The sequence below is a fragment of the Lolium perenne genome, chromosome 1, assembly GCF_019359855.2.
Source record: "Lolium perenne isolate Kyuss_39 chromosome 1, Kyuss_2.0, whole genome shotgun sequence".
NCBI lineage: Eukaryota > Viridiplantae > Streptophyta > Magnoliopsida > Poales > Poaceae > Lolium > Lolium perenne.
In genome coordinates this window covers 59,018,161-59,030,130 of record NC_067244.2, presented here as the reverse complement: position 1 = coordinate 59,030,130, position 11,970 = coordinate 59,018,161, and the positions used below count along the sequence as shown (strand labels likewise).

Genomic DNA, 11,970 nt, shown 5'->3' with positions numbered 1-11,970 from the left:
TATATCTATCTACATTGTCTATGTTGAATGTAGCAAGACTGATGAATATATTGTGGTTATATTTGCCAAGGTTTTGGTTCGCCGAAAAAAATTCTGAGGGAGGTCAGGATTTCCGGTTAGCACGGTTACAGGAAAATCCCGACAGGTTACCGGACAAGAAATCAAAATTTTCAATTCAAATTTCTTGGTATCACTATTTACAGAGGGTTCTAGCTAAAATTCAAAATGTTCATTTTTTAAAAAGAAGTTGGAATTTTTCTTGCCAGTAACCCTATTTCCCGAGGGTTGTCAGGATATCCGGTTACAGACCGGTAGCGGTAAGCAAAACGCTGGTGATAGCTAAGAAGTTCCAAAAAAAGGTATTGTTGGATGTAAATTTTGAGTGGATATCTGTGAAAATGGGAGGCAAGGTGCCATCATTGATGTATTCTGGATGGTTGGTGGACACAGGGCTAGGCTGGTTTAACATGGGTTGGTCAGAAAACAACTTCACCATCTTGAGCATACCCACAGTCCCGAGCACAAACTAGCCGTTCTTAGCAGAGGAGCATGCGCAAGGGTTTACTTGCGCAGCCAGGAGTTGCCTCAATAATGGAGGAATCCACTTGTAAATGTGTGTGCTTAAACCTGAAAATTCATCAGAATTGCACATTTGTACATACAGTTATCAGTTGATAAATCCATGGGATGGGACTCAGAGAGTGGTAGAAATGATTTTCTTTTGTTGCTGCCTTGTTTGTGTCCTGGTGGTTTGGACTAGTAATAACGACAAAGTGGCTACTTGCACCTTCCGCAAAAGAACTCTACGATTCGTAAATTGCATATTATGTGAGAACTCTTCGCTGTTCTCATATCTCATATCATGCACTTGGAGTTGGCAGTGATTTAGTCGATAATGGAAGAATGGCTTGTATCTAGTTAGCCTGCATTTGTGCTACATGGAGTTGTAGGAATGACTCCACTGTGTATATTAACTGCACACAATGACTATGGTTATTCGTGCACTCATTATTACATTTGACATTACCTTCATATAATCTAATATATCTTAGATATTGGTTCGCAACACAAACAATCACTCATTTTGCCATTTGTCAAATAAGATTGAGTTTCCTGCATACATGATGTGTCAACTAGAATCTCAAAGATCCAAATTGATAGCTTCTTTTATGAACAGGTTACTGTTACACATGTGAAAGTTGATTTCAAGATATTACGTTCATTTAACAATTCATACTGTTATATTAGGAAATTAAGTAAAGCCTCATGATTTTAAGTATATTTTTATGAGCATGCCATACAGGATTGTTGAATTTCAAGGTTATCAGATAATCTCATGATTTATTTTATGCGTGCCTTTCAGTAAGGAGGTTCTGACATTAAATTTGATTTGTCTGGTAAAAAAAATTGTGCCAGATACCTTGACCGGGTGTTCTAAACGATCTGCATAATTGCATAGAGCTCATCAATGTTTTTTAGATCAACAGGGAGGACCCCCTCCCCAGTTCCATTGATAAAATCAACGAAACCAAACAGGCCCCGAGGTTCAGTACAGATCCAAAAGAAAATGAGATCCAAACGAAAATAAGACTGAAAAACAGCGAAAGAAATGTTTAACAGCACTAGTCTTCCCGACTACAAACGATCAGGCTATTTTCACGCTCCAGCAAATAACTGCATCCAAAAGGGACACCAGCGATCAGGCTTCACGCTCCAGCAAGATCTGGCGAGATGCATGAGGCCGCCTCCAAGGTCGAGGTAGGGGTAGACCAGGTACCAGGCAGCGCCTTCTTCTTGGCTGAAGGAGGGGAGGGACTTTGGCGGGAACGGGCATCAGTTAGCCACCCTCGATGTAGAAGTTTGCCGACATCTCCTTCAGTGCCAGGTCGCAGAAGTGGTCGACGAGGGGAAGCATGTGGTCCTTGAAGATAATCTTCCATCGTCTGACTGACAACAAGATCATCCGAAGAATCTGGTGCAAATTAAGCCATGTTTGCCCATTAAAGATCATATCATTACAAAATTTCCAAATGCACCAAAGAGTGGCAGCACAAATAGAATTCAAAGCCGAGTGCTTCTTGTTTGCCACCCAGAATCTAGCAATAGAAATATAATCATGACCAACTTGGATGTTGAAAACGCTGGTTATGAATTTCCAAATTTGCTTCGCCACAATGCATTGGAAAAAGAGATGATCAATGCTTTCATTTTCAGAACAGAAAACACAACAAACAGGTTTATTCAAATTTCTTTTAAGCAGATTATCCCTAGTCATAAGCTTGTTATGAGAAAGGAGCCACACAAAAAATGTGAACTCTAGGAGGTACTATCAATTTCCAAACAGCAGGAATGTAAATTGGCATCACACCCCAAAATTAATGATAGCATACAAAGAACTGGAAGATAGACCCCAGAAGATTCATACTTCCATATCAGAGAGTCACATTCAGCTGAGAGGGTAATGCTCATAGCAATTTCTTCAAGTTCCTGCCATTTTTGCATAAGAGCAGGAGGAAAATTCCTTCTAAATGTAAGCATAAGGGTATTTCCATCCCAGACCTGAGAGATGGTTTTATTTTGTTCATTACAAACTACAAAAAGGTCAAAGAATTGTACAGCCAGAGGGGAGGTACCAAACCAGGTATCTTCCCAGAACCTGATTTTGGTCCCATTCCCAACTTTCCATCTATAACCAAACTTGACACTCTCTGCTGCCCACATCACCCCTTTCCAAAATTGGGAGATACCAGATGTGGAGCTACAGAAGATGTTGGGGTTATGTGTGTCATACTTGGCATCTACTAGGGATTTCCAAAGTTTCCCATCATCTAGGGAATATCTTTTTATCCAGGAACCAAGGAGACACAGGTTAACATTGGCCAGGTCAGGGTCCCTAACCCACCAAATTCTTTCTTTTTGCAGACCAATTTCCAGTTAGTTAGATGAAGCTTCCTGTGGCCTTCAAAATCATTCCACAAACAATTTACCATCTGGGTATTAATAAGATCCAGGGCCCATTTGGGAAATTTAAAAAAGGAGAGGAGATAAATGGGGATGCTAGCCAGACATGCCTTAATAACGGTTAGTCTAGCAGCATAAGAGAGTAATTTCCCTCTCCAGCTGACATAGGCATCCCCAATGGGCCTGCCGAAGATGGTACCCGGGGTTTACTGGAGGCCCATGACTCGAAGGATAAGAAGATTCGGAAGCCCAAGTTATTATTAAGGAAAACTAGAGTTGTATTAGGAAATACCACTTGTAAACTTGCGGGACGGGTTGGAAACCCTCCCGGACTCTGTACGTAACCTGTGTATTATGAATCCCTAGACTCCGCCTCCTATATAAGGGGGAGTCGAGGGACAAAGATAGCATCGATTCATTGTTTCACGCAACCCTAGTTTTCACATCGTCGAGCACTTTTCGGCTGAAACCTTCGAGATCTACTTGCCCTCTACTTCCGACTAAAACCCTAGTCTACAATCTGTAGGCATTGATAAGTTAATCCCTTGTCAATTGGCGCCGTCTGTGGGAATTAGAGGCGTCAAGGATCTGATCTCGATGGCACGTTCAAGATCGTCGACTTCGTCAACTGCAAGCAACGCGATGGACAGAGGTAAACATATCGAAATTGGTCTAGTCGATTTTGTTCCTCACCCGCCCTCCCGTTTGGATGCATATGCGTATCTGGAAGAGCCTATGGAGATGACGTTCGGAAGGTTCCACTTTCGCGTCGAGAAAGAAGGAGCGTATCGTCTCGAAATTCCGATCTCGTCGGGATTATCAGCGGTCGATCCTGATTTTTCGGGTTCAGCATCATCAATCGAGTCAGGCGACGAGGAGACTTCGTCGCCACGCTTCATCAGCACCAGGGCAAGCAAAAAACTCGCCAAGATCTTCAGCGACATGTCATTCGAGTCATCTACGGACTCCGATATAAGCGATGACTCGAGCAACATCGACAGCTTCAACTTCATCGACAGATCCACTACTGTTGGAAAGGTCTTCACCAATCTCTATGATGGTGTCACTTTTCGGCTGAAACCTTCGAGATCTACTTGCCCTCTACTTCCGACTAAAACCCTAGTCTACAATCTATAGGCATTGATAAGTTAATCCCTTGTCACCAGCCAGCAATCCTTTTTAGGATTTTATCTATCAGTGGCTGGATATCTTCTCTTCTAAGCTTATTATAGTGCAAAGGTATACCTAGGTATTTGATAGGAAATTTACCCAAGGCACATCCCAGAATGTCGATGTAAGAATTTACTTCTTCTTCACTAACCCCCAGAGGTATAAGCTCACTCTTCTCATAGTTTATCCTCATCCCTGATACTTGTTCAAAACAAGTGAGCACCACCTTAAGGTTTGATGCAAGAGCAGGATTTTTTCAGAGAAAAGAATGGTATCATCTTCATACTGGAGGCAAATAATTCCCCCAGGGCAGAGATTTGAACAAAGACCTCTAATGAGGTTAGCATTAGATGCTTTAATCAGCATCCTAGTTAAAACATCTACTACTAGATTAAAGAGAAGGGGAGAGAGGGGATCCCCCTGTCTCAACCCTTTGCCTGTGATAAAAAAAATTCCAACAGCATTATTTAACTTGACTCCAATAGAGCCTTGAGTAGTAATAACTTTGATCCAGGCTAGGACTTTAGGGCAGAAGCCTCTCTTATAGAGAACATCTAAAAGAAACTCAATGTCAACTTTATCAAAAGCTTTTTCATAATCTAGCTTAAGGACAAGCCCTTCTTTTTTTTCATGAACTATAGAGTGAAGGACTTCATGGGCAGTCACTACACTTTCCAGAATAAACCTGCCTTTGATGAATGCAGATTGGTTAATGGATGTAATGATTCCCATGATAAGAGCAAGTCTATTAGTTAAAACCTTAGTAAAGATTTTAAAACAGCAATTCAAAAGGCTAATGGGCCTGAACTTCTTCATGCTACTAGCCTCAGGTTCTTTAGAAATCAAAGTTAAAATGGAAAAATTCAGCCTAAATAAATCTAATTTACCCTCATGAAAATCTTTAAACATATCCATGAGATCATTCTTTCGCATGTCCCAAAAATGTTGATAGAAAACAAAAGGCAAACCATCCGGACCAGGGGCTCCATCAGAGTAAGAATCAAAAATAGCTTTCTTGATTTCCTCCTCTGAGAAAGGAGCCTCTAGACCTCTATTCTGTTCATCAGTAACACATTCATTAGAGGAGTAAAAATCCTCAGCTAACCTATAAACAGAAGGCACTTCTTTTTTTAAAAGCTCTTTGTAAAAGGAGGTAGCTAATTCAAGAATCTCTGCCTCCTCCGTGATGGGCCCATCAGGACCATCCAGGGAATGAACTAACATTTTCCTCCTCCTCTGGTTGGCCACAGCATGAAAGTAAGCTGTATTTCTATCTCCTTCATTGATATCCCTATCTCTAGATCTTTGCTTTGCTTAGCTTTGATTTCTTCCTTCAACCAAAGGTTGTGCATCTCAGCATAGATGCTTTTTAACCTAAGAAGCTCTTCAGGTGACAGCTCCTCAGATTCAGACTTTATATCTAGGAAGTCATATTCTTCCATCAGATCTTTTTTCAGGTTTCTGAGCTCAGATTCTATATTTTTGCTCCAACCCTTCGACCATTTCCTAAACCTTCTAACTTTCTCTTGCCAGACATCAATTGCAGTTCTTCCTTTAACAGGAAGGGCCCAATTTTGTCTAGCTAGAGTTTTAAACTCATCCCTCATGAGCCACCATTTCTCAAATCTGTAAAGAGGGGGTCTTGGGGCACTACCATCACCAGATTCCCACAGAATTGGTGTATGGTCACTCCCCATTCTTGGGAGAGCTCTAATGGAAGCTAAAGGGAAAATCTGATCAAGTTCAGTGTTACAGAAAACTCTATCTATATTGGACATGATCAGATTTTCCTGATTATTAGCCCAAGTAAATTTTCTATTTCCTAGCTTAACTTCCATCAGACTCCAAATCTCTACCCAAGCATTAAATTTATCACTCCATCTATGATCATTGACTCCATTACTCTTATCTCCCTGAAATCTAACCAGGTTGAAGTCACCACCAATGATAGAGTGCCCATTAAAGTCTAAACAGAGGCTATGTAATTCAGAAATAAAAGCCTCTTTTTTATCCACATAAGAGGAACCATATACAGTGACAACTCTAAACATAATACCAGAGGCCTTAACTTTAAGCACAACTGAAACTGAAAAACATCTGATATCCCAGCTAATAACATCAAAAAGATCCGAATCCACTCCAACACAAATGCCTCCTGCAGAGCCAATGGCTGGAAGGGAATTCCAAGAAAACATTTTATTACCTACTAAAGAGTTAAGATAATTGTCAGAAATGACTTCTTTTTTTGTTTCCTGGAAACCTACAATGTTTGGTTTGTGCTTTTGGAAAAGGTCAAGTAAAGAACTTTTCCTCCCTGGGGCCTGGATCCCCCTTGGATTCCAGAAACAAATAATCATTTGAAACTATCTGTCATGGGGTGCTTGCCCCGCCTAGATTTTTTCTTGATGCTAGACCATCCTAGAGCATCAGGGAAATCTTCATCATAGTCAGGACCCTTCAGGTGAACATGGCTAGAACTTTTTACAGGAATAATACCATCATCAACAGGTGATGTAAGTTTATTAATGACTAGAGAGGTGTCAATACCCACAGTATTGGCAATATCTATAAATTTGTAAGGAGAAATAACTTCAAAAGGATTGGAGCTGGAAATACCTGTTACTCTTGAGCTGGCTGGTACCACCTTCTCGAGGTTTTTCTTCTGGGCCAGTTCTTGAGCTAGCTGCAACATAGACTTCCCTTCATTGCCAAAGAGCCTTGAACTCTGCCTTGTGCCAGCTATAGGTCCCCATCTCTTGTTTTGTTTAGAGAGAGGCACAGGCTCTAGGTGTGCAGAGAGCTCCTCCTGAGACACTTCCTGTGTTTGGCTTTCATAGAAATCACCTTCCTCTTGTCCAAGCTCCATATCTTGAAGCAGATTGATGCAACTGTTATCAATCCGAGTTGTTTGATTTATCCAATCCACCACTTTGTCATTTGCAGTTATCATGTCAGGAATAGGACTGAGCCTGCTTAGATCTGTTGAGGCATCTCCTTTTTGCTTCAAGTAGAACTGAGCAATCTCATGAACTTTCCTAGATAGAGTAGAGGTGCTTTTCTGCTTGTCAGTAGCTGGAGCCCCAAGGTTAGCACGTGAGCCTCCAGTAGAAGTTTGACCTGCTGAGGGGGTTGAGTGATTTCCAGTGTCCATAACATCATTCTCCTTCAGAGTTTCCTCCTCATTTTCTTGATCCTTATCTTTATCATCAGGGTCAGGGTAAGGGGGATGGATGTTATTTTCACCTTCCTCAAGGTTCACCACACTAGTTGGTCCTTCCACATCAAATCTCATTTGAAAAAGAACACCTTGCACTTCAAAGATCCTGGAAGAAGGGATCTTGCTATGGTCTATGCATTTAATCTTAACCCTGACTATTTCATAGAAGTTTTTGAACATACCATGCCAATCTACATCTACCATGATGCCAAAGGCAGTCACAAATTGCATGAGGATAGGCCATTTACACCATTCTTGATTGAGACCTCTGATTTGAAGCCAAATTTCCTCTAAATCAGCATAGTAGTCCATAACACCACTCCAGACATGCACCTTGACAAAGACATTTTCCTTGGGAAGACCAAAACTTGGATATCCAGCAATTTCTTCAACATTAAGATGTGGGGGAAACTTCACAAGATAGTTCCACTCATCAAGCATTCTGATATGCCAAGGCCAGTTTGTTCTGTAGATTTTTGCAAGCCCGTGATAAAGCTCCCCCTTGGTCACTTCTCCTTGGTCAATGTAAACCAAAGCTATATTGTGATGAGCAGGAGCAGGGTTGGTTGTGGTCTGAAATGGCAACTCAATGTGATAGAAACCCAGGCCTGAGGCAGCACTCCCAACAAATTTGGCCAGCTGCTGAGGTTGTTTCTTTACAGGACAAACATCCACCTCATGTTCCAGGGAGCCACAGATGAAACATGATTTGGGAGCAGGACATGCAGCTTTGTGATGCCCAGGTTCACCACAATTATAGCAGATGACTTCAGCATATTGTTCCATTTTCCCAGTACTAGGAGACCACTAATACTCCCAACTGAAGTATGAAACAATATCGGAGTACAATACGTTACATTACAAAGAAATGAGCCAAGTTGGATATGGAACTATCAACTTTGCTTGTTGTAAGTAATACGATTGGCTCATGAGAAAGAAGTGGTATCAAAAGGCACATCACTGAATTTCTCTTGATATGTCTCTGGTCAAAACATACTGAATCAGGTACCTTTTTATCATTGTGTAATGCTCCATTTCATCTGTATCATTTCTACATTTTCCCTAGCTCTCATTCTTCTCTCATGTGCATTTGCCTCTTCACCCATTAGTTTTAGCTTTCAACTCGCATTTGATACCACAAGGTGATCGAGGAGCTAGAGGAGGAAAACCAGCTGATTTCATCTGCAACATCCTTAAATATCTTCGGCTCATGAATGTGAACCTAAAAGGCTAAAACACTGATACAGCTGGATTTCATCCGCAATGCATTTAGCAGGGGCGGTGATGAAGCTCACCATGGCACCAGCTTTACTAAGGAGATGAATCATGAGGATGGACTAGTATTATTCCCATAAAGCACCATATAATCGTAGGTTACATTCATTGCTTATAGTGTCGTTATGTATATACCACAAATTAACATCTATATACACCTGAGACTTCTCCGAAAAGAAGATACACCTGAGCAAGTCGTTGGGTGTTTCGCCCACTTGAATCCATCTTAATTCCTATAGGTATCGACTAGGTCAATGCCCGCGCGATGCTGCGGAAGAGAAAACAACTGCTAGTCATGCAAGAGAGAGTAGTGTCATATCAGGTAGATTTATGAACTGCTCAGCAAAATTCCTAAAAAAAATCATGTCAATTATATGCTAATAAATAAGTTTAACTATTTTTATGAATTTATGTTTCACATCATTTACACATAGCAAGGTGGACACATTGGACTGACATCAATGGCACTCCCCAAATTGTCCACCGACGTCTGTTTTGTTCATTTTTCTTCTTTTCTCGATGTCATTTTGAATTCTAATTAGGAAATAAAGGTTTGCACATTAAAAAATTACACTGATTGATCCATATAATTTAAACTAAAATATGTTTTTTTCCTAAAGTAAAATAAATCTGACATTCAAATCAATTATTTGCAATTTTATCATTTACACGTATTATCCAAACACAATCAGCTAGAAATCAGATAACAATCAAATTCTCCCGTATCTTATCCCAGACGAGGAAGACCGGGCAGGAGAGCATCCATTGATGCAAGCACCAGCCTCATTCTTAAAGAAAAAGAAAAAGGCAGGGATGGATCCGGACGGAGCTTGCGGACGACCAGATCGTGGAAGTCACCGGCGAATAGGGAGGTGCTGGGGCGGACCGGCCGAGTGCACCTAGCATGGATGGGGCGAGCCAGCGAGGAGGAGTGTCCACTCCCCATAGCTGTGTGTGGCATCGTCATAGCAACAGGGTCCGTATCCTCCTCGGACCAACAGCGGCGAACTCAAGTCTAAACTCTGGACCGCGCGCCGAGCACGTATATAGAAACATGACGCAAAGTCCAGACTCCATGGTTCTCATTGACCTAGTATGGCTCGTGTAACCATTGACCAGGCAAGAAAAAAGAGGGGGTCACGATGTGGCGCTCACGTCGAGAGGTGCACGATCCGGCCTGGGCGAGAGCTACACCATCAAGGCTGGCACGCTGGCAGGAGTGCTACAGAGGCAGAGGGAGTTTCGACGCCGACGCCAAGATCGGGAGATTCGTACGTGCCTCGCCCTTGCCAATATATTTTCCATACCGTCTCCTCGATCACCCGTGTCTACTCGATCTGACGGGTATATATAGGAAACCAGGCTGTTAGGAAAGCCTAAACTCGAATACCCGATCGACCCGGAGTTAGTTTCTTTCACTATTGACCATTGCCGATTATCTTAGAGACATAAAGCAGAGGAAACTTGGACGACTACACTACGTACCAAGGCGCACTTTGCGGCGGACGAAAGCGCACTTCAACGGACCGAACCAAGAAAACCTTATTTTCTTTATTATTAGGTATAGATTATACAAGGCGGTCAATTTTTGTGTGTAGATTAACTTCAAACAAACAGCTGTAGTTCGTTTGGAAGCTCCGTTATAGCCCTGCCCTGTCATATCAAGGAGATGCTGAAGATGTGGACTCCTGCACTAACAGAGGTTGTTCTCACAGTTACAGCAACTGTACGTCTCATGCACAATAATTAATTCCGTTCTACGCATGAGATGAAATACTCCTTCACGGCTACGCAGGAGCTAGCCCCATTCCACACAGTGTAGTTTCGTGCACGCACCGTACCTTTGTACCCGTCTGCTACTTAAATAAATAAAGCACCACGTGAGTACTATATATATCATCTAGTTCCATTGAGCAATGCAAACCTAAACGTACCCACTATTACAAGCGAAAGCAATTCAGAGGAGAGCCTGATCAAAGATGGGCATCCCGAGGGCTTCGCTCCTTGCCATCCTCGGCTGCCTCTGCTTCTTTAGTCCTGTCCTCGGAGCTCGAGAGCTTAACGATGACTTGTCCATGGTCGCAAGGCACGAGAGTTGGATGGTGCAGTACGGCCGCGTGTACAAGGATGCTGCTGAGAAGGCACAGAGGTTCGAGATATTCAAGGCTAATACTCGATTCATCGAGTCGTTCAACGCTGGGGGCCACATGTTCTGGCTCAACATCAACCAATTTGCGGACCTTAGCAATGATGAGTTTAAGGCAACCAAGACTAACAAGGGGTTTATTTCAAACAAGGAGAAGGTTCCTACAGGGTTCAGGTATGAAAATATGAGCCTTGATGCACTGCCAACAACGGTTGACTGGAGGACAAAGGGTGCAGTAACTCCCGTCAAAGATCAAGGCCAGTGTGGTAAGTACATTTAGGCTACAAGTGAGTTTGATATGAATCTTCTACATGAGAATGGTGTTTATAATTGCATATATCGCAACAAAATCATTTGCAGGTTGTTGTTGGGCTTTTTCTGCTGTTGCTGCAACTGAGGGCGTTGTCAAGATAAGTACTGGTACTCTTATCTCACTCTCGGAGCAAGAATTAGTGGATTGTGATGTCCACGGTGAGGACCAGGGCTGCGAGGGTGGTCTCATGGACGATGCATTCAAGTTCATTATCAAGAATGGAGGGCTTACTAAGGAGTCCAGCTATCCATATTCTGCAGCAGACGGCAAGTGCAAGAGTGGATCTAGCAGTGTTGCAACTATTAAGAGCTATGAGGATGTGCCTACCAATGATGAGGGTGCCCTCATGAAGGCAGTGGCAAGCCAACCCGTGTCAGTAGCCGTGGATGGAGGCGACATGACATTCCAATTCTACTCCGGTGGCGTGATGACTGGTTCTTGTGGTACTGATTTGGACCATGGGATTGCAGCCATAGGGTATGGAACGACAACTGATGGTACAAAGTATTGGTTGATGAAAAATTCTTGGGGCACAACATGGGGCGAGAATGGATTTTTAAGAATGGAAAAGGACATTGCTGACAAGAAGGGCATGTGCGGCCTTGCCATGGAGCCCTCCTACCCTACAGCTTAGTGAGACCACAAAATGCCACATATTCACACACATACATGAGATTGAATAAATGCATGTCTTTTCTTCTAGTGTTGTATATATGTCCATATGTAAATGCTTGTAAATTGTGTTATGCGAACTCATTATATGTATCTACACTTTTTATATACAACTGAGAGTCATGTTATGTTGAATGTAGTAGATGAAAGATATATTTGTGGTAGATGAGAAATTCCAAAAAAAAAAGTATTTGTTGGATGTAAACATTATGAAGT

The 11,970-nt window shown here is 42.2% G+C and overlaps 1 protein-coding gene across 1 annotated transcript; it reads left to right on the top strand.

The window, feature by feature from the left end:
* The first annotated feature begins 10,566 nt into the window (after positions 1 to 10,566).
* LOC127341798 (senescence-specific cysteine protease SAG39) lies at positions 10,567 to 11,716 on the top strand. Its single transcript, XM_051367760.1, has 2 exons — positions 10,567 to 11,035; positions 11,130 to 11,716. The coding sequence occupies exons 1-2, from the start codon at positions 10,603 to 10,605 to the stop codon at positions 11,714 to 11,716; spliced, it is 1,020 nt and encodes a 339-aa protein (XP_051223720.1). The 5' UTR covers positions 10,567 to 10,602.
* Positions 11,717 to 11,970: the final 254 nt, after the last annotated feature.